The following is a 23436-nucleotide window of genomic DNA, read 5'->3' as shown; positions in this document are numbered from 1 at the left end:
TCAGTACCTGAACTCTAGTAGCAAGATCAATGTGATACCCAAACTCACAAAACTATAATTGTGATACTAAGACTCTTATTTTGCTATCAACGACATACTTTCGTCAAATTTCTTTGACGACTTTGTTAAAGAAGTGACGTGGCACACCTGGTAGAAATAAAAAAGTCGTTCTTTTAATTAACTACTGACTTAAATTAATTCATTTTTTTTCTTTTTATTTCTTTATTTCTCTTTAATCTCCTTATTCTATTTCACCCCCAATTCCCCACTTGCATTAATCTCTCTGGTGACTTCCTCTCCCCTCCAAACGTCACCGTTTTGGCCTCGAATCACAATCTGGTTTTCCATGACCGAAATGATGTCGTCACTTGACGGGGTTTCGCGAGAGCCCAGTGCTTGTTGGATAGAATAGATCTCACATCTAAGAAGTGACAAATAAAATAGAGATTATAAGTGGGTGGATAATAATCAATTGTATCGAGGCATTTTGTGATTAAAACCCAACACCTGTGAGGTGGCTAAGTTGGGACAGTATCGGGACAGTTGGTCCACGGGCCACGCTTTGCCACTGTTTAACATGGTATTAGAGCGGGTCTCTCTCTAGTCGCTCCTCCAATCTATCGTGGGCTCGAGTTAGGTGCCACTTTGTCATGGGCCCATGATGGGTGCCATTATCATGCCATCGGAGGGTTATCTGATTGGATGGCCACCAAGTGTCGTTGGTTACTGGACCTTTGTCACGACCCCAAAATTTAGAGTGTTAAACTCAAAATCAAATGCATGAAAAACTCTAAAAAAATCTCAATAATTGAAATCATCTTATAGTCACAGCATATCATTACTGAGATCATAGTACATCTCAATCGAAATTGAATTATTACAAAACCAATTTATAATTCGAGCACTTATATCAAATGGAAATGAAAGAAAATCATCTCAATCCTCACCACAAAATAAAATAAAAGAACTTCAATATCTTCACAGTATTCCTCCAATTTTGCTAATCCACACCTACAGAACTATACCCTACACCATCGAATAGGTGCACCGGGATCGTAAACACAAACGCGATAAACTTTACAGCTCATATGAGTAAAACAACAATATATTACCCATAATAATACAAGAGAGAAAATTCTGAAAACATTTAATTATAAATGTACTTATGAGTCACATGACGGCCCATCTGGTTGTCCAATAATATCTGAAAATATAAGTGCTCATGAGAAATCGGGCAACCCATTTGTTTACCCAAATACATTTATAATACAGGTACTCATCTGTTACCCCTCATGCAGTACGTCATCAGACATTGGGCAACTCATTTGTCACCCAATATCCAAAAATATGGGTACTCATAAGCAACTAACACATCTGTTACCCCTCATGCAGTACACCGGCAGACAGACTAGAGCTCTAACTGAATCGTAACTGTCACCCGACCAAGGCTAGGTTCCGACATGCCAACACGTCCGAAGACAGATCCGAAGACATTAAAACGTTTATACATAACTCAAGTTAAAACCACGTACAATACATTCATCACATGTTATTGCACAAAAAGACATGCGTTTCATGCTTAAATAAAATAAATATCAGTGCTATAAATAAACTCATTTGGAAATAGAAATATGACAGTATATAATATAGCAACCCATATATATGTATCGATTTTACCATTTTACACATACACAACCCACTATATCATATACATATCATAATTTGATCTTTTAAAATAAAGCGTAACTATGAATCACCATTAAGGGTAGACTCATCATAGTGAGATTTACTCACCTTATTTTCCTGAGCGTAATTTCCACAATACTGTAAGCAAATCCTTTACTTGTTTTGTCGATCACCTATTTGTGTAAAAAGTGGTTAGAAACGTTACATAAAACCTCAAATGCCGAATCAGTACTACTGTTTTATTGTTCAGCAATTTATAGTTTTTACGTAATTACTGTTCACATATATACTATTCACGTATTATTGTACATGTACATACTGTTTACGTATTCATGTACACCAATGTACTATTGCATCGTAAATACTGTTCTAGTAAATACTAATCACCGATTTACCTTTCAGAAAATTACTTTTATAATTACTGCATGTAATTTTTTTTACAATTACTGTACAGAATTACCTTTTACATTTACCGTACAGAAATCATTTTTTACAAAAATTTACTGTTCGGAAAATATTGTTCACGCGGCGCCGTACGTGGTGGCGTGTGGGGTTAACGCACCACCTGCGATAACCGTGAGTGGCGCTCAAGCGCCGTCCACAGTGGAAGCGTGTGGGACCCACGTGCCAATTCAAAACCGGCACGTAGCTCGCCCACCGCCGCCCTAAACTCTTCTTTTCCTCCCCTCTACCCTTCTACGGCCTAAGGCCGCCTCCTGCACCCCTCACACTCCCTCACGCGCTGCCCTACGTGGTGGTACGACCCTCTCCTCCTCCTCCGAAACTCTTCCAAATCGCCACAATTTTCACCCACAAACAATCTCAACAATCAATTTAACAAACCCTTACCTAGATTGAACCTTGGAACCACCGGAATGTCGCTGGAGAAGCTTGAACCTAGGCGGCAGTCAAAATCGAGTAGGGCGAGTCGGTGGTGCGAGTCTGGCTCCAATCTCCTTGCATGTGGCACCAGGTGAGGATCGGAGGTGACAAGCTAGCCCCCGTGCTCTGGTCTCGCCGGCGACGAGCTTGGACGACGGAGGAAGTTGGGAATCCTTGGGTCGACGCTCGAGCTTCACGGCAGCGAGGCGGAATGCATCTCGCTCGGGGTTTGATGTAGTCGAGCTCGTGGAGGTCGTGGATGCAACGGTGAGATCCACGGCGGCCGATGAGGCGAGATCGGCAAGGGAGGTTTCTAAGAGGGAGAGAGAGACTCGGTCGAAGGGGGAGGCTGCGGGGAGAGAGGAGAGAGAGAGAGAGAGAGAGAATTAGGGTTTCCATTTTTGGAAACCCTAGCTCCTAATAATTCCTTTTTATACCCTTTTCTAAAATCGGAAACTAAATTCCGCCGCTAATAAATTTGACATATGACATCCAATTAGAACGCGTGACGTGTCCACAAAATCGTATTGACTAGCTCTACAAGTTTCGTGAAGGAAGTTTTCAAAAACGAGTGACGGAGTAAAAGTCGATTCCCGCGTCACAGAAGCGTAACGTTTTTCCAATTTAGATTTCTGAAGACGGTTTTGTTTTCGATTTGACATCGTCGTGAAGCGAAAAAATGCAATTTATTAAATTCTCCGAGTTTATAAATTTCTAAGAATTCAAACAAATTGAACCCGAAAAATCGGGTTATTACAACCTTTGTTTATTTCGTCCCAGTGTGTGGGATGTTAACCTGTCACGTGCAGACCTAAAAATTAGGTTGCACGTGAGGGGGCGTGTTGGAGAGGACAGATCCCACATCTAAGAAGTGACAAATAAAATAGAGATTATAAGTGGGTGGATAATAAGCAATTGTATCGAGGCTTTTTGTGATTAAAACCCAACACCTGTGAGGTAGCTAAGTTGAGACAATATCAGTACAGTTGGTCCATATGCCACGCTTTATCACTGTTTAACAGTGCTCTCTTGAATCTCGAAGAACCATCAACCAAGACTCGGTATTTTGCAAACTATCAACCAAGGTATTTTTCATTTCCTTCAAATCAAATCTCCGGTCGAGATAGCCGACGTCATGATCCGATTGTAGAAACGAGAAACAAGGGGTACTTGAAAAAGGCGTGGTATTCCCCATAAAGCACTCTCGTGATCTTCTCCTGCATTCAGAAAACACCAAACATTGTTGAGCTCTCGCGGAGAGCCGTTGAGTGATAACATCATTTCGGTCATGGGAAACTAGATTGTGATTCGAGGCCAAAACGGTGACGTTTGAAAGGGAGATAAAGTCACCGGAAATATTAATGCAGGTGTGGAATTGTGGGTGAAATAGAGAGAATGCAATAGAATGAGGAAATGAAAGAGAAATATTGAAAAGAATTAATTTAGGTATGTAGTTAATTAAAATAGTGACTTTTTTATTCCCACTAGGTATGTCATGTCACCATAGGGTTCATGTAATTTATTTATTTAATATACCAATCTTCAAGTTCGATATATATGTCATGTTTTGGTATATGCCCCATTTTCGATCATCTCTTCTAACATATGGTACTTGGATCGGGCTGAAGACATGACTCACCGAGTATGATTTTGTTCTCTTTTTGATATATTCTTGTCAATATGCTTAGACGCCAAATTGCATGATATATTTTGAGGACTATTACGGATGAACTCACTACATTTGTCCAAGCAGTCGGAATATGACTAGATGAAATGCCGTAGCTTAACTCATGTTCGGTTGTTGAACTTTAGCTTCTATTGGCCCAAATCTCGAGTCTTTCACCTTTTAATGGTGGGATTAGATTTGCAAAGATGGCTGAGACATGGCTGGGAATATACTGTAGTGTTAGTAACACGGAATTGATAATTTTATGGGAGATGACCAAAGTAAATCTAAACTAAGTTTTTCGTGGCAAGAGGGTAGGAGTTCTATGTTCAGGGTTTCTGTAGCTATATGGATTTGGCATATCCTTCTTGACTTGAAATGGTTAAGAGTTTGGTAAATGGTAGCAATTTCTTTGTAACTTTTACCATTATTCTAACAAATATAGAACAAACGGAATGGCCAATGAACCTGCTTGCAAAAAGAATGTTGATTGAGAAATCATGTGCGAGAAATGAGAGACAGTCAAAGACAAAGCCTCCAAAAGAGGGAACCCGTCTGCTGTGCATTTCTATGTAGGCGCGCGACTGGCTATGGAAGTGCATATCCTGCTCTCTCTTTCTCTACCAAAATCACACCTGCTCGTGAACATTCGTTACTTCCAATTTTTGGGTTCGACAAACATATAGACAATGTCCTATATTCCCAGCCATACAATGAAATTTGTATCGACAAAGATCACACATACAATGTCACACGAGGCGAGCCTGATTTATTCAACTTGACAGAATCAAAGACATATAACTTTCTGAGCAGCCGAGGCTACTGTTACAAAGGAATGAGAGTTGCTGTTTTTGTTGAGCAAACACCATCCGAACTTCACCTCAGCCAGGGATTCAAATCACATCCATATATCAGTACCAACTCGCTCATCATAATCTTCATGCCTGCCGCTTCGGCAAATCATTTCTTATTAGAAAAGTTTCACTCTGTAGTTACTAGTATAGTAAATGTAACACAAGTGCATATGGAAATTAGCACCTAATGCAAGTAATGAGATAAAGCTACTCTTATCTCCCAACATAATTAAAGAACTTAATTTGTAGGCAAATTGCATAGCAAAATGATTTGTGATTGCTTATGTGGCCGAGCATATGCCTCAGGTCCTCTCCCAGCTCTCTCGCAGTTTAGTGCTCAACTCATATGTAGCCAACTACAACATTTGAATTTAAATTTTATAACAAGATTTAGTAGGTGTATGCAGTGGACTAAAATTTTTTTTTTTTTGTGGTTTCCATTTACCATTTGCCTTTCGTTTGTTCTTACTTTCTGACTTGTGTATGACACTATGACACAATTGCAGAATGAACATCAATTTCTCATAATAAGCTGAAGCTTTCAAACAATAACTGAGCCCACAGAATTTTAAACACGATGATGAATATGGAGGGTCTTGTAGTGAAGTGATCTGTTCCTTTTATTCACTCCTCAACTCCAATTTGCCCCTCGTGATAATCAAGTTGATGTTTATTTAAACGAATGGCTAAAGTACGCTGCATTATCAAAATCTGAGGGTTTTTAGTTGGTTGCCACCCCTTTTGCTTTGCCATTACGACCTAGAGAGTGTGGTTATGAGATCTACAAGGCATGAAGCAAAGTGTTTTTAGCGGTGTTACGGCCTCTGTTACCAGGTTGATAACATTCCGATTTAGCAATGTAGTAAGAGTTCTTGGACGTACAGTATCAAGTCATCACCTATGTTCTTGGCAGTATCAAGTCACTAATGGTACATTACGCTGCATTATCCAGTTTGAGCCTCATCCAAAACTGGAGGGTAACTGGGTAACCACTATTAAGAAAACAGCAGAGAAAACTATCTCTTGATGAAAACTACAAAGTGAACAAACACAGAAGATGAACCAATCAGTACGTCACACATCGATGTGGGTGAATGACGTTCTTCACTTCTCAAAATACAACATTGGAAATAACAGAAAACGAAGCATGCTGCATAGAGGGTTATCTCATAAGAAGTTAAACTTAAGACAGTGTCTTGAGCTCATTATATGTAACCTCCTGGATTGCTGTAAATTTACAAAATCGACTAGACTAGTTACATAAAATTATATATGTACAAGTCTAATTCTAAGTTTCTAACCCAAGTATCAAATACTGTTGATGAAGTTCTTTACTTTAATCCACCCCGCTGCTTGCCGTCTGGGATTGCAAAGAGAACGATAGGCTCTGAAGGTCTGAGATAGGGAACATCACATCTGAAGTATCCTTTCCTCTCAAGTTGCACTGTATCTCCCCGCTTCAGATTTCGCATGTTGGGAACGCCAAGGGCTGCTGTCTCCTTCTCGGTACATGGGTTAAGCACATCAAGGAAATTCTCATCGTCCTTAAGCTTCTTCTTTGTTTTCAGATAATCAAACTATATCAACGAGATCTTAACCAGTTCATCTATTTGAGGCAGCCAGGTAAGCTTCAATTTGGTGGTTTTCACAGATCCATCAAGATGCAAAACCCCTGTGAGCGCGACAATATTTCTATCTCTGTCTTTGTCAATCTTCTTAACAATGGCATTCCCCCAGTCCATGAGGGTTACTTCCTCGTCTTCTGATATCGACTCTGCATCAGCTCGGTCTATCCATATGCTCCTTGTGAATGTTGTTGCCTACTCTCCAGCACCTACATACTTCTTATGCCTTGGTATTATGCGCACAAATGGCTTCTCTAAGCCATTAGAGAGGGTCAACATCACTCGTTGTTGGAGAAGAGATATCACACATCTAAGAAGTGACAAAGAAAATAAAGCTTATAAGTAGGTGGATAATAACCAATTGCACCGAGGCCTTTTGTGATTAAAACCCAACACTTATGAGGTGGTTAAGTTCAGACAATATCAGTACCATTGGTCAATGGGCCATGTTTGTCGCTATTTAACATAATATCATAGCGGGTTCCTCTCCAGTCGCGCCTCCAATCTGTCGTGGGGCCGAGTTGAGTGTCACTTTGTCATGAGCCCAAGATGAGTGTCATTATCATGTCATCAGAGAGTTTCCGATTGGATGGTCACCAAGTATCGTTGGTTACTGGACCTTGGTTTATTTCGTCTCAGTATGTGTGATGTTAATCTGTCCCGCGCAGATCTAAAAATTAGGTTGCACGTGAGGGGGCGTGTGGAGAGGAGAGATCTTACATCTAAGAAGTGACAAAGAAAATAAAGTTTATAAGTGGGTGGATAATAACCAATTGTACCGAGACATTTTGTGATTAAAACCTAACACCTGTGAGGTGGTTAAGTTGGGACAATATCGGTACAGTTGGTCCATGGGTCACGCTTGTCGCTATTTAACACTCGTCCCTCTTCAATGACTGCAGTATGTCTAGGGCAAACAAGACCAATAATTTTCTTGTTGATAGTCCACAGTTTGTCTCATTCCATAAAATTTAGATTTAGATTCCATGAGTTATACCCTCAACGGAATCTATAAATGGACAAGCGTAATCATAAGTTGGATAGACCTTATAATCAGACCCTTTCTTATGATGTGGTATTGGATTGCAACAGCGATAAATTGGATCTCTGAGCGAGCCATTAGGGTTCTGCATGTCTAGCTTCCCTTGAACACAACACTGCATACCCCTTTCAGAACCTACTTTCATCTCCTTCCACAGTTTTAAGTTCTCCTCTTTGCTCTGGTTTCTAGACTTCGACTCTATCCCATTATTCCTTTTCTTTTGCATCTCATCTATAGCTGTATCATCGACATACGCTTTACCTTGGAAAATCAACTCCTGCACTTTCTCCATTAAATCCTCGAAGTAGTCTGAAGTGTGGGTAACCTTCTCAAACTTCATACCTAGAGTCTGAACGTCTTTGATTATACTGTCCTCAAAGTCTTTGCTTTCTTTGGCAGGGTTTGTATCATCAAACCCCAGAGAGAAAATTATAGAAACTCCCAAAGTAGGAGACCAAAATTTTAAGATAAACCCACGTTTTTAATTTACACTCAATTCATATTTTAAACTTTCTATTTAAACTATATGTTTGTAATTAATATTTTTACTTAAGTCTAATTTACCCTTTATCATCTTTTTAGCGTATTTTTACTTGAATTTGAAATGTTTAACTAAATTTAAATCTTATTAACTCTATTTCAATTAATTTCAGCAATTAATTTATCATAATTTGGTGACTTGAGCATATACATTGTATATACTCATTACAAAACTATTTCATTTATAACAAAAGTTTGTATTTCTTGATCTATATAGTAGGTATATTCATTCCAATATTGTAAGATTGATAGATTTGATATGAAGACAGAGATATATGCTTTGAAGAAATGATGAGGCTGACTATGTATATGGTACTTTCCACCATTTTCGAGTGATAGTTGAGGACTTGAGAAAAGGTTTTGAATAATACAAGACATGGTCATGGATTCTACGAACGTGTTTACACTTTGTGTTTCTTATCATAAGGTACATATCTTGTTATTAGATTACTTTTTCCAATATATATACAAGTATATATTCTCATCTTTTAAACAAATCTCTAATATAGTTTACTAATAAATCACACAACTATACGAGGTATCTAAACTAATTTACATTTTAACAACATATTGAGAAAAACCCAAAAGATTAGAGATACCTTTTTGAATAGATAACTTACATATATAGTAGAAATATGTAACTTACCTATATAGTAAAAATAGATAACTTACCTGTTACAGCCCCGAAAATTCGAATGATAAAAATTCGAATTTCAAGCCATGAAAACTCTAAAGCAATCTCAAATATATTGAAATCATTTTATCATAACAGTGTATTGAAACTGAGTCCACAGCATGACTCAGTCGACTTGATAATACATAACCAGTTTATACCTCAGTATTATAACCAATGAAAATGTAAAATTCACTCAATCCTCACCACAAAACAGAAGAAATAAATCTTCAGAGTAAACCTTCCGAATCTACTAATCCCCACATGCAGAACTATCTCATACACCATCGAATTGGTGCACCGGGATTGTAACACAAACCCAGTAAACTTTTCAGCCCGTATGAGTAAACCAACAGTAAACATACATCGCATACAAATGAAATATTTCAAATAACATTTAAAAACAAACATACTCATGTGACACTGGGCAACCCATTTGTTACCCAAAATCATTTTAAAACATGGATACTCATGAGAGTTAGGCAACCCATATGTTACCCCTCATGCAGTACACCGACAGACACTAGGCAACCCATCTGGTTACCTAAAATAATGTAAAACATAGGTACTCATGAGACCCAGGTACTCATATGTTATCCCTCATGTAGTACACCGACACTGGGCATCTCATTTGTACCCAATGTCACTAAAAAAATATGGGTACTCATGAGACCTAGGCAACCCATCTATTACCCCTCATGCAGTACACCGGCAAACAGACTAGAGCTCTAACTGAATCGTAAACGACACTCGGCCAAGGCTCGGTTCCGATTACTGCCAACACATGTCCGAAAACAGAAAAACACGTCCGATGACAAAAAACATTTTAACAAGACTCAATGTTAAAACCACATACAATAACAATCCACACATGTTATTGTACTACAACCAAGCGACTCTTGTACAACAATATGAATATAGTCACAATACAAATTCATTTGGAAATAAGAACGTAACAGTATATAATATAGCAACTCATATATATGTATCGTATTTACCATTTTATACACATACACAACCCACTATATTATATACATGTCATAGTTCGATCTTTTTAAGAAAACGTAAATATGAGTCACCGCCAAGGGTAGACTCGTCATACTGAGATTTACTCACATTCACCATAGTCTATAATTACTAAAACCTTTTTAAAATCATTTATTAAAATAGCGTTTCACTTACTCATGAACCGTAGATGATCAAGTTCACGTAATTTAAACTAAAACATATTTTAAAAATAATTTTATAAACTAGTGATGCAACGACTATTGTGACAACTCAAACTAAATTCAATAATTATAACACTACTTCGATCATGATGATCATTCTGAGGTAACTCACATTATTTCCCGCGTGCAACTTCCACGACACCGAAATCGATTCTCTTACTCGTTTCGTCGGTCACCTAATATCATGATAAAATACTTAGAAAACGATACGTAAAATATCAGGTGACGATTTCAGTACAGCTAAATGTTGTTCATAAAACACTGTTCACATAACACTGTTCATGATTTACTGTTTACTAAACACTGTTTCAGGTTTATTGTTTTACAGAACACTGATCATAGTTACTATTTTACAAAACACTGTTCACAGTTATTGTTTTACAGAACACTGTTTCCCGACCACCACAAATGACCATCAAATTTCACCACCACAATCTAAATGACATTCCTAACAACTTTCTGGTTCACCACAAAGTCTAATTCTGAGCCTAAACACTTTAATTTAACAAAAATCGAAAAGCCCAAACTTAAAACCTATGATTTATTTTCTTCGATTCTCCTAGCACACAACGATTTAGGTTAAATATTTTGGAGGGTTTGTAGTATGGAAGGACACCTTCAAAATGGGACAAGAATCTCACCGATTGGTTGCTGAAAGAGGGAATCCGACGAGTTGAAATTCGGCGAAATATGCTTTTTCGGGGGAACTTCGGGCTTCACCGCTCCCAAATGGCGATGAGATGGCGGGTGGCGCTGCCACCAATCAACAGGGGAAGCAAAAACCTTTCAAACGTGACCGGTGCGCCTCTCTATGGTGGCCGGACGGCGGAGATCCGGCTGCCCAAAGTCGGCCGCTCGGGGAGAGAATTTCTGGATTTTTTTTCGGGGTGAACAGTACCGATCCGAATGTTTGATTTTTCTCCCATTTTTTCTCTTTAATTCACCTATTTATACTATTTTCTAAAAATGTCCAAATATATTTTGATTCGTAACTTCTTAATACGAACTCCGATTTAGGCGTGTCGCATGTACACGAATTCGTATTGACGAACTCTACGACTTTCATGAATGAAGTTTTCTGATATTGCTAATAGATTAAAAGTCAACTCTTAACCCCTCACGGTAACGTTTCTGAGTATAAAACGCTTGAACACTTTCGTTTTCTACCTCGTACTATAAAATCGGATCACCACCAATTTAAATATCTCCTAACAATAATTAAAAAATAATTATAAAATTCTGGGATATTACATTACCAATTTAATATAGTAAAATAAAACATACCTACATGGATGACCAATGTCATTTATGAAGTTGAAACAAGTTATTTTCAAAAATATAACTTACCTATATGGTATGACTAATTAAAATAACTTACCTATGTATGACTAATTAAATAATATACCTATATGACAAAATTAAATAATTTACCTATATAGTAGGTTTAATTAAATAATATAAATATATGATAGATATTCTTTTTAAATACAAAAGAATACATAATAACTCATTTAACTTTGGTTTTCAAATCTAGATTGCATGACTTTGGCACAATTAATAATTACATTAAGGCTTCAAATTACAAATTTATGATTAATATTTATTTTAATGTAATAAGCTTTGATTATCGAATAGAATAAGTTAATTATTAGTAAATTAGGTAAGTTATAAATTTGACTTCAGTGGCAAGTTTTGTAATTTTGAGAGAATACATGTTTTAATATTAATCATACATGACTTTTTTGAGTGTAAATTAAAATGAAAAAAATATGGGTTTATTTGAAACTCTCTTCTTCCAATTGGGTGTAAATTGAATTGCTCCGAACTTAATGTTAACGTTCCTACTCCTATAGGGAAATGGGAATAGACCAAGGCACACACCTAGAGTGACTTTCCTAGGTAGGCGGAGGGTACTAAATTGTCACCGGCTAGTTTCTCAACTTTTCTTAGTTCTAAAAAGGCGTGCATTAGATAAAAAAAACTATGTTGAAATTTAGAATTGCAAGTTCTACGATATACATTGTAATTAATAAATCTGATATAACAATCTCAATTGTTGCATGATGTATTAATCGCATTCGTCCATTAATTTGATTTAGGTTAGTATCCAAACCACAACCAGTTTAGGTGAAATTCTCAATGGTGAACTATTATTAAGAAACTAAAATCAGAACGGTGGAGATATTGATATATATTTACGTGACCAAAAATGTAGTTTAAAGATAGTCAATTTCATATCAATTAGCTGCTCATCAATGAGCTCTAGGCCATTCCTTTTGCAATCAAATATCCCAAAAATAGTGAAATAGGTGTAATTCTGTGAAATTTCAGAAGTATAGTTTACCTGAAATATAAATGGGGAGTTCTATTTGCACCTCCAAAAAACTATGTATACCTCAATTACTTATTGCACCTCTATTTGTCTTTTCAACTATTATAAATTATAAGTATACCTCATCTTGTTTACTATAATACCCTCAATCATCTATTCAATTTATTTTTTGTAGCTGTTCAATTCTCTTCATACGATTAAATTTTGATACAAGCCTACTTGTGTATTAATTTGATTACGAAATACCCAATTTCAATTGAATTTTTTCATAATCACTCACTAGTTCTCATTACATAATTGCTTTCTTTTGACTTTTATATCCTATATGTAGATCTATTCATTCTCAAATATGTTATAGTTCAATTCGGTTCTTATCTTGTTATTCATACATATCAAAATTCATCTAATATATTGATCAACATCTTTTAGATGACTTGTGCAGAATTATAAGACTCATTGGTACACAATCATAATTGTAACCACTATATTTCTCCATGCTATTGTAGTGCTCACATGCAAAAACAAAGTAATTGTTAGATTCTTATGATTATACGTGCGTATATAATAACTTTGAACAATATTTTCAATCATTAATTATGAAAGTGAAAAGAAAAAGAGAGACAATCGTATGAAATATATGGTATAAAATAACATTTATATAAAAAAAGTATACAATAATATTATTTTCATATTTATTAATTTGTTCTCATATGTCTTTTTATATAAGGTGATAAAGTCAAATACAAACAAATGTAAAAAAGAGAGAGTAAAACAAGTAAATCCAGTAAAACTGTAAAAGGCCTTGTGCCAGTGTGCAACAGTAAAAACAGAGGCAGTGAGCCAGTGACAGATGAAGAAAGCTCAAAGCTTGTGTTTACGAGTGCCGCAGCTCTGAAGTCTGAACTATACAACAAGAAAATCAGAGAAGTTCTCACACTGAAACCCCCCTCTCCTCTTCTTCTCAGATTCTCTCACTCTAATACGACACCACAGCTCTCCAAAACGACATGAACGACGACACTCTCCGGCAAGATTTGGACCCCCAAAGCGACCAAAGCTCCGACTACCTCCCACCTCAGCCCCACCCCCTCCCCTCCCAACAACCCCACTCCAACCCCCGCCGGCCCCGTGGCTTCGCCGCCACATCCGCCGCCGGAGGCCCCATCTCTCCCTCCTCCTCCACCAAAGGGAGAAGAGAGAGGGAGAAGGAGAAGGAACGCACCAAGCTCCGCGAACGCCTCCGCCGGTCAATCACCAGCCGCATGCTCGCCGGTCTCCGCCAGTACGGCAACTTCCCCCTCCCGGCGCGTGCGGACATGAACGACGTACTCGCCGCTCTGGCGCGTGAGGCCGGCTGGGTCGTCGAGCCCGACGGCACCACTTACCGCCAGTCGCCGCCGCAAATTGTGAGTTGAATCCGTTTCCACAAACCCTAGCTTCGTCTCCAAACTTGTTTCTAATACTTCCGAGAAAAATTTCGAAACAGGGAGGAGGCTATTCCATAAATTTGAGGTCGGTGGAGGCTCCGGTGACGAATGCCGCAGCTCCATTAGAGTGTCATCAGCAACCAGTAGTGAGAATCGACGAGAGCTTGTCGCCGGCGTCGCTCGATTCGGTTGTGATTGCTGAGAAGAATGACAAGTTTTCGACTGGTAGTTCTGTAATGAACTCTGTGAATTGCTTAGAGGAGGCTGATCAGCTCATGCGGCACATTCCCTCAGCTACCGATTTCGCGCCTGCTCCATATGTCCCTCTTTATGTCACACTTGCAGTGAGTGGTTTTTCGTATCGATTTTGCTTAGTTTGGATTATCAATCACATTGAATTGGCTAGCTCTCTGATTCTGATGTATGTTTCACTGTGTTTTCAGATTTTTGTAAATTTGGTTTTTTAACTGCTACAATCGTTGGGCTTGTTTGTCAGACCGGCTTCGTGAACAATTACTGCCAGTTGGTTGATCCTGACGGGTTACGGCGGGAGCTAACTCATTTGCAGTCTTTGAGTGTGGATGGTGTTGCGGTGGACTGTTGGTGGGGGATTGTTGAATGCTGGAGCCCCCAGAAATACGATTGGTCTGGTTATAGGGGTCTCTTCAACATTGTACGCGAGTTCAAGCTAAAATTACAGGTACCTCTTGGTTCAATGGCCCATTTTCTCATTCGCTGATGCCTAGAGCTATATAATCATGAATGAGAATTTTTGGAATTACCTTTTATTTGGACAAAGTAATACCCTTTTTTTTCTCATGTTGCATCAGACAATGAGATCATTATATGTGATATAAGTGCCAAATTAGAGCGAATTGTATCTAATGTGTACAAATAGCTGGATGCTTGAATTATTTGTTGCTTCAATTATCTTGGGAACTTGTTGAATTTTGGCGATTTTAATTTAAGGAATAATGGGAATCTCAAGGATGTAAAGTCTGTCTTCTATCATGTGGAACTGGAAGGCAGCCATCAGCTAGAATTTTTGTGAGTTTCATGGCGTGTATTGTATTGAGATCTTATATGTCTGTAGACTTCCTATCGACAGTGTATGGACCCCCTTCTCAAGTTTGTCTTAAAAAAAAGTTTCTTTCTGCAAAAACTTCCTCTTGCTTTTCTAATGGCAAGGAATATTTAGGGAGGTACATGTGAATTGAAACTGTCCAAGCTCATGTTTTACTACCCTGATGTGAGAGATATTCGTTAGTTGGAAGAAGTAAAAATGGCATGGTCTTATGAAGATGTGCAGTGTTGGCCTTTTTGTTTATTTTTTATTTTTCTTTTTTCTTTTGGGTGGTGTGGTCAGAGATGAACAAATATTCTCTGCACAAGCTAGGGGCCAGGATATGGATCAACTATGTGATAGGTTAGAGTGTTGGTTTCATCACAGCTGAGAGACTCTTTATATGCTATTTTTTTGTGATTGAAATGCAGCTATTTGTTAAATTATTGTTTTAATTTTGTTTGGTAGTCCACTGGAGTCTTTTGCATCTTTTTGGGCTTTTTTCTTCTGTTTATAGAAAATTGTTTTATCCAAAAGGAAAAAGAAAAGTAGTAGTAGAGGAAACTTGCTGGTGATTTTAGATTCTTCATTATATTTCTGTTCAATGGCAATAGGGTTTTTTTTTTTTTTTTGAGAATTAAGAAATTTAAGAAAGACTGAAACTACAAGATTATTGTATCTGCAAAACCACACAACATCAGCCCAAATATGCATGCTGGTATGTTGGTATTGCTTAGTTGCCAATGCAATTTCGCCCATGGTAATCTAGGTTATGTGATAACTCTCACACGTCTGAAAGCAATGAAGTTATTCAGATTTTGTAAACATTAATTGGAATGAGTTGCCATCCCAATGGAATTTGCACCATGGTAATGATTCTTAAAAGATTATATAAGCGTGACTCTAAACAATGAATTATTTCAATTCTGAAGCTATTCCCATTTCAATGTTTAGTGTATAATGGCAATGAGAAGCGCTATCTAATCATTCTTATGTCCTTTTAGTGTGGTAAAACAGTGAAGATAGTGTAGGACATTAGAATTGTTTGTAATGCTCTTTATTGTTCTCAAATTTGTGGGGAATTCTTTTCCATAGTAGGATCTGTTGGGATCTCTAGTTTTGATAAAATATGATGCTGAACACAGAATTTTCATTTTGTTGGAACTCCTGCCTCTTTCGTTAACAGTTTGCATATATCAGTACACTAAATTTATTAAGTTGATGCCATCTTGCCACCTGTTTGGTGTATATTTGTGATGCAGGCCCTAATAGGATCTGAACTGGGGTTGGGTAGAAAATAGTTTTAAAAAGGGAAAAAAACTAAAACCCTTAAGCTAAAAGATTTGAATAAACTGATTTTATTGAACTTTAAAACTGAGAAACCAACATAAGGTACAACTTCTTAAATAACTTAGACTCAACTACTCACAATAAATGCTCCTAAACTACTAAACCTTCCGGCTAAACACACAGAACACAAGAGTAAAACAGATAATAATGACCAACACAAGTTAAGAAAACACATTTAATGTAGCTGGACTCTAGGATACTTTTTAGAAGTCAAGAAAACATATTTAATCTAACTTTTAGTCTTTCCAAAGAAATACCGACTGCTTCATTCTCCCTGGGTTACAGAAAACTCGTCCTCGAGTTTGTACGGACTAAGATGTTTGACATTGTAAAGATCTGAAGTCTTTAATTGACTCAGAAGCTGTAGTTGATAGGCATTTGAGAACTTTGCAGGGGTCGATTTTTCGATCTTGAGCTTATTGTAAGCTCCAGTAGGAAACCTGTCCTTTGTTAGAACTGCCCACACCAAATCACCTTCCTCAAACACAACGCTCCTACGGTGTTGATCTGCTGCAGCTTTATACTTCAGATTACTCTATTCTATTCTCTTCCGCACCTCTTCATGGATGGACTTGATATAGTTTGTCATTTCTTCTGCCCTCTTACTGACTTTGCTTGGATTTGGAAGTGAAGTCAAGTCTATAACACTGTTTGGATTCTGGCCATACACTACTTGGAAAAGACTGCACTTTGTGGTCCGGTTTTGCGACCTGTTGAATGCAAATTCAGCATGTGGTAACACCAAGTCTCATTACTTAGGCTATCACCAACTAGACATCTGAGCATATTTCCCAAATTCTGATTGATAATTTCAGTTTGACAATCAGTTTGTGGATGGTAGGCACTGCTGAAACACAACTTAGTTCCAATAATCCTCCACAAGGTCCTCTAAAAAAGACTAATAAACTTCGGATCACAATCTGAAGTGATTGTGCTGGGTAGGCCATGCAGTCGAACCACTTCTTTAAAGAATAAGTTGGCCACATTGGTTGCATCTATTGTTTTACGACATGGAACAAAATGAGCAATCTTTGAGAATCTGTCCACCACCAAAATAGAATCCATCCTCCTTTGAGTTCTAGGCAAGTCAAGGACAAAATCCATGCTCACATCTATCCATGCTGACTTGGGAATAGGTAGAGGAGTATATAACCCAACATTTGTTAAACCACCTTACTTCTTTGGCACACATGACATCGCTCTACAAACCTTGTGACATCCCACTTCAACTTTGGCCACCAATAAGTCGAAGTGATCAGAGATAGTGTCTTGTCACGTCCAAAATGACCTTCTTGATGAAGTTCCTTGAGAATTCTCTCTTAAAGAACCTTCTGGAATGCATAACTGGTCATTCTTGAAAAGATAGCCATCATAAACATTGAAACCAGTTTGCTGACCAGCCAATGTTTGCTCCATAATAGGTGCCAAATATGGATCTTCCTTGTATTGGTCTTTAAAAGCTTCAAACCCCTTTTTGAACCAAGAGAGCTTGTAAGGTTTTGGATGCTTCTCTTGCTTCAATTTCAGCTTTTGCACTTCTTTTGTTGACACTACATTTTCGCAGCTACCTCCATCAATAATCAAGTTACAGTCCTTGCCGCCAATGGTGCATGTGGTATGAAATATATTCCGACGCAGCCAATCTACTTCTATCTCCTCTTTAGGCATTTTCAAGCTTTTATGGATAACTAAGGCATCACCGATGTCTCCATAGACCAATTCCTCATTGCATTCATCATCAACTCCTTCATCATAGATGGGATCTCCCATTTTGTCATGAAATTCCTCTCCTTCAATCATGAGCTACTTATTCTTGTCCAAACGGCTGTTGGAAACTCGTCTACAGTCGGAGGACTTGTGATTCGGCTCTCCACACTTGAAACAACGAAGCTTGGATGCATTGTTTTGTCCCTGCTTGACTGGTCCTGAAGGATTTGTACGATTTCCAGCTACTGCGGGTCAACTTTGAACCCCAAATTTACCAGCTTTAGCAGGTCCTTTCCATTGTTTGCTGCTTGGTGGATTGCTGGGTTGGTATCAGCTCTGAAATATGGTCGAGTGCTAGGTTTGCTTTGCCGTTTCTCAATGATTACAGCTCGCTAATGGGTCTCAGACACGGACCATAAAGTATGAAGATTAAGAGTATCCTGCAAATCTTCCCTCATACCTCCAATATACCTTGTAACCAGCTGTTCTTCATCCTCATTTAGGTCGTTTCTGGCCACCAACATATAAAACTCTTCAGTGTATTCATCCACCGGTCGATTACATTGTCTAAGGTTTTGTAAACGTTGATAAAGAGTACAAACATAATTAAATGGAAGGAAATTCTCCCTGAGCTTTTTCTTCATCTTCTCCCAGTTCATAATTCTCTCTTTTCCACGTGTTTCTCGCTTCATCTTCAGCTGCTCCCACCAGGCAGATGCTCGTCCCATTAATTTGACTGCTACTAATTTCACCTTCTTGTCATCCGAAAGTTCCTTGAGGTTGAATATCCTCTCAACAATATTCAACCAATCAATGAACTCTTTAGCTTGTAAGCTACCATAAAATTCTGGTATCTCAAGTTTGATGTTCATCTTCCACCTCCGATCATCCCGAATAGGTGGGTCCCGATGTGGAGCGTGCCCATCAAAAGGGTTCTCCGAACTTGCATCTGAGCCATCACTCTGTTCAGCAGATCTTGCAGCTTCCAACTCAGTTATTCTTTGAGTTAGAAACTCCACTTGTTTCCTGAGTTGCTCAACTTCAAAAGTTGGCTGCCTACCTCACCCTCGCCCAGCCATGGGCTCTGATACCAGCTGATGCATGTCCTAATAGGATCTGAATTGAGGTTTGGTAGAAAATAGCTAAAAATGAAAGAAACTAAAACCCTTAAGCTATAAGATTTGAATAAACTGATTCTATTGAACTTCAAAACTGAGAAACCAACATAAGCTACAATTTTTTTAATAACTTAGACTCAACTACTCAAAATAAATGCTCATAAACTACTAAATCTTCCAGCTAAACACACACAAAACACAAGAATAAAGCAGATAATAATGACCAACAGAAGTTAAGAAAACACATTTAATGTAGCTGGATTCTAGGATACTTTTTAGAAGTCAAGAAAACACATTTAATCTAACTTTTAGACTTTCCAAAAAATACTGATTTCTTCAATTTGTGTATCAATTTCTAATATCTGATATGTTATTTTGTGGGGTAAAAGGGAAAGACTAAGTAAGTAATAAACTTTATATCTTACATTTTTCTTGTCCATTTGTTGGTGTTTAAATCTTTCTTGCACATTCTTGAGTTAGGTACTTGATAATGCATCACCACTTGGACATTTTTTGTATTCCTTTAGAATATTTATTGGTGTTAACAAGTTTAGTGTTGTGAGATGCACTCTTGCTAAATCATTAATTTGTAACCTGACGATTGTGTCGTTTTTAATTGCTCAATTTTCGATTGCATCACTTTCCGGTTTATTGATGAGTGGCTTGTGAAATCGTTTATTGAAGGTTGTAATGGCATTTCATGAGTATGGTAGAAGGGAGTCTGGTGAAGCCCTTATTCCTCTTCCGAAGTGGATTTTAGACATTGGTAAAGAAAACCAGGACATATTCTTTACAGATCGAGAAGGCAGGAGGAATACGGAATGCCTATCTTGGGGCATCGACAAAGAGAGAGTTCTGCATGGAAGAACTGGTGTTGAGGTATGACACTTTTGAGCTGTTATAAAACTATCCAATTTCCCCAACTTTCATTTTGATTCACCTTTATCATCCTCGTTGTATTTCCCTAAATCATTTCATCTTTTACAGTCTTCGACCCCCTCAGTCACCACAAACACCTTATTGTCATGTGCCATTATTTGTTTTCCTATTCTGGCTATGTTTCAAGTTCAAACTCTTTTTTACCTCTTCATTGTTTTAACTTTGCAATTCAATATTCAGGTGTATTTTGATTTCATGAGAAGTTTCCGTACCGAGTTTGATGACTTGTTTGGTGAGGGTTATATTTCTGCTGTGGAGATTGGACTTGGAGCTTCTGGGGAGCTAAAGTATCCTTCCTTTTCAGAAAGGATGGGATGGAGATATCCTGGTATTGGCGAGTTTCAGGTATGAGTTAAAGCTAGCTCCGGCATCTACTTCTTTCTCTTCGTGAAGTTGTTGTAAATCCATATATTCTGTAATTTAAATTATGAAGTGAAGAAAATAAACAGGGAAAATTTAAGATCTTGATTTGGTGTTATTGCTTGTCAGTTTAAAATTTATCTTTCTCTGTTACATGTTTTATAGTGAGAATTATAATAGTTTGTAGCAATCATGTTAGTTTCTGCTCTCCAATTGTCTTAAAGAAAATCTAAAATGTGTCCATGCAGTGTTATGATAGATACCTACAACAAAGTCTGCAGAAAGCAGCAAAATTGCGTGGGCACTCATACTGGGGTAGAGGACCAGATAATGCTGGTGAATACAATTCTCGGCCACATGAAACTGGCTTCTTCTGTGAGCGTGGTGATTATGATAGTTACTATGGACGCTTTTTTCTTCATTGGTATGCCAAGACTCTAATTGATCATGCAGATAATGTCCTATCTCTTGCGACCCTTGCCTTTGATGAAACAACAGTAATTGTCAAGGTATGAATCAGTCTATGCTCTATTGGTTTAACTTTGGAGTATTTTCTTTTAAAATATTCTTAAAGTAAAATGAAATGTGTTGAACTTCCAAACACACTGACAAGCACCATCCAAGTTTAAATGCAACCCGTAATTTAAGTCTCGAAACTATTCATGGCCATGAGTCTGTCCATCTCTTTTTATAATCAGTTTAGGATCATCATGACACCAAAACAAAAGTAAGTGGAGTGGTCTGTAAACTGTACGACACATTTTTTTGTTTGAATTTTGAACCACTGCTTGGAATGCGTGCAATAGTCTGTTTATGATGATTATCATCATCATTATCCAACTTCAGTTTTTGCAACTTGCAAGTACACCTGTTGTATTCCCTCGATATCTCCATCATGCTCGTGACTCCTAACAGTTTGTTCTTTGCTTGTCTGGAACTTTTAATGTAATTTGGATCCAGCGTTGCGTGCATATCTTGAGAATATGTGATGATACTTCTTCTAGTCTCATAGTGAAATTTAGCAGTATGGAGATATGTTACGTTCAGTTTCCTCTGAAGTACCTAGAGGTTTTATAAAGAAATCCCAAACACCAGATGGAATCATTGGGATGTTTTAAGCTTAAAAGATCAGACATTGTTTCATTGTAATCAACTGAATACGTGAACATCAATACTGAACCAAGAGTCGTAATTTATTTATTTATTTATATTAGAATGATTACGCTGAAAGAAAGATGCCACTGCAGGTTCCTGCTGTCTATTGGTGGTACAAAACTCCTAGCCATGCAGCAGAGCTAACTTCTGGTTACTATAATCCTAGAAACCAAGATGGGTATTCTCCAGTGTTTGAAGTTCTGAAGAAACATTCAGTGACAGTAAAATTTGTTTGCTCAGCACCAAATGATGGTGATGAAGCATTGGGTGATGCTGAAGGTTTGAGTTGGCAGGTGACGAACCTTGCTCCTTTTCTCTGTAGCCATTTATAGTTTCTGTATATTGCCTAGTAGCCTAGCTCTACTCTGAGTGAACCCAGAGTAACTTGTGTTCGAAAGGCGCATAACTCAGTATTGCATTTTAAAGTTGCCAGGTTTTAATACAATTAGTTGTGTTTGCTTAGTAGCAGATATGTTTAAAAGTAATCATTTTAAGTGACACTAGATCTCATTTGTTCCTACAGGTCTTAAACTTAGCTTGGGATCGAGGATTGACTGTGGCTGGGGAAAATGCACTGTCATGCTATGATAGAGAAGGGTGCATGAGAATTGTTGAAATGGTGAAGCCAAGGAATGATCCTGATCGCCACCATTTCACATTCTTTGTATATCAGCAGCCACCTCCTCTAGTTCAAGGAACAGTTTGCTTTTCGGAGTTGGACTTTTTCATCAAGTGCATGCATGGTGAGTATTCTCACGGAGAAATCCGATTTGGCTAGAACTCAATTTAGTTGGCGTATTTTGATAGGAAATTGATTGGTATTTGACATCCCATAACTTCAAGTGTATTTTCGGTAAAAAAATGATTGGCTGTGTTTTTAGTTACTCTCTTTTCTTCTGATCTTCAGTATGCGCTTTTGTGTCACTTGAAACCTAAATGTATTGCATACTTCATCATCAAATGTTATGTAGGAGTAGGAGGTGTGTCACCATGCATGGTTTCTTGAAATATCCTTGCCAATATGCTTAGACGTCAAATTGCATGATATCTTATGAGAACTATTATAACAAGATTAAGGATGCACTTTCCTAGATTTGTCCAAGTAGTCGGTATATTACTAGATGCTACAGCATTTATCAACTCATGTTGGTTTGTTGAACTTTAGCTACTGTTGGCCCAAATCTGGAGTCTTTCACCTTTTAATTTGGTATTAAATTTGAAAGATATTTACTTTTACATTTCGCAGGTGACATGGCTGGGAATATGTTGTCGTGTTAGTATAAAGAACTGACTTTCGTGGGAGAATGTGACCAAAATGGATCTTAATATTACCTTTGCGGGTAGTATTATGCAAAGGTAAAGTAAAGAATGAACACCGTTCATTCAATTGGGGCTAAAGGCACTGCAACATGTCCTGCGCTTCCATTTGATTGGTAGATCACATTAACTATTTTGTATCTTTATCCATTTTGTATTTTCTTTATCTAAACAAGGCAGTTTGGTACATAGTTGTTCAAAGGCAAGATGTTAAAAGTTTTATTTTAGAGTTCATGAAGCTATATGGATATATGGCAGTGTCTATATTGACCTGAAATGGTGAGAGTTGGTAAATAGGAGCAATCTCTTTCAGACTCACAGACCGAAAGCATATATGCATTTGATTAGTCTGAAATTTCAAACTTTTACTTATATTCCAACAAATATAACGAGCAATGAACCTGCTTGCAAAGAGAATGTTGACTGAGAACACGTTACACTTGCAAGAACTGTGAGGTAGCCAAAGATGAG

The 23436-nt window shown here is 37.7% G+C and overlaps 1 protein-coding gene and 1 pseudogene across 1 annotated transcript; one reads left to right on the top strand and one right to left on the bottom strand.

The window, feature by feature from the left end:
• Positions 1-6419: 6419 nt before the first annotated feature.
• Positions 6420-8329, bottom strand: LOC126795579 (glutamate--tRNA ligase, cytoplasmic-like; annotated as a pseudogene).
• A 5096-nt stretch (positions 8330-13425) lies between these two features.
• Positions 13426-23041, top strand: LOC126793209 (beta-amylase 8). Its single transcript, XM_050519667.1, has 9 exons — positions 13426-13935; positions 14016-14300; positions 14453-14656; positions 19879-20073; positions 20314-20478; positions 20742-21002; positions 21741-21941; positions 22172-22391; positions 22895-23041. The coding sequence occupies exons 1-9, from the start codon at positions 13537-13539 to the stop codon at positions 22924-22926; spliced, it is 1962 nt and encodes a 653-aa protein (XP_050375624.1). The 5' UTR covers positions 13426-13536; the 3' UTR covers positions 22927-23041.
• The last annotated feature ends 395 nt before the right edge of the window (positions 23042-23436 follow it).

This window comes from Argentina anserina, chromosome 5, assembly GCF_933775445.1.
Source record: "Argentina anserina chromosome 5, drPotAnse1.1, whole genome shotgun sequence".
Taxonomy (NCBI): Eukaryota; Viridiplantae; Streptophyta; class Magnoliopsida; order Rosales; family Rosaceae; genus Argentina; species Argentina anserina.
Note: the sequence above shows the minus strand (reverse complement) of the source record. Positions and strands in the feature narration are given on the sequence as shown.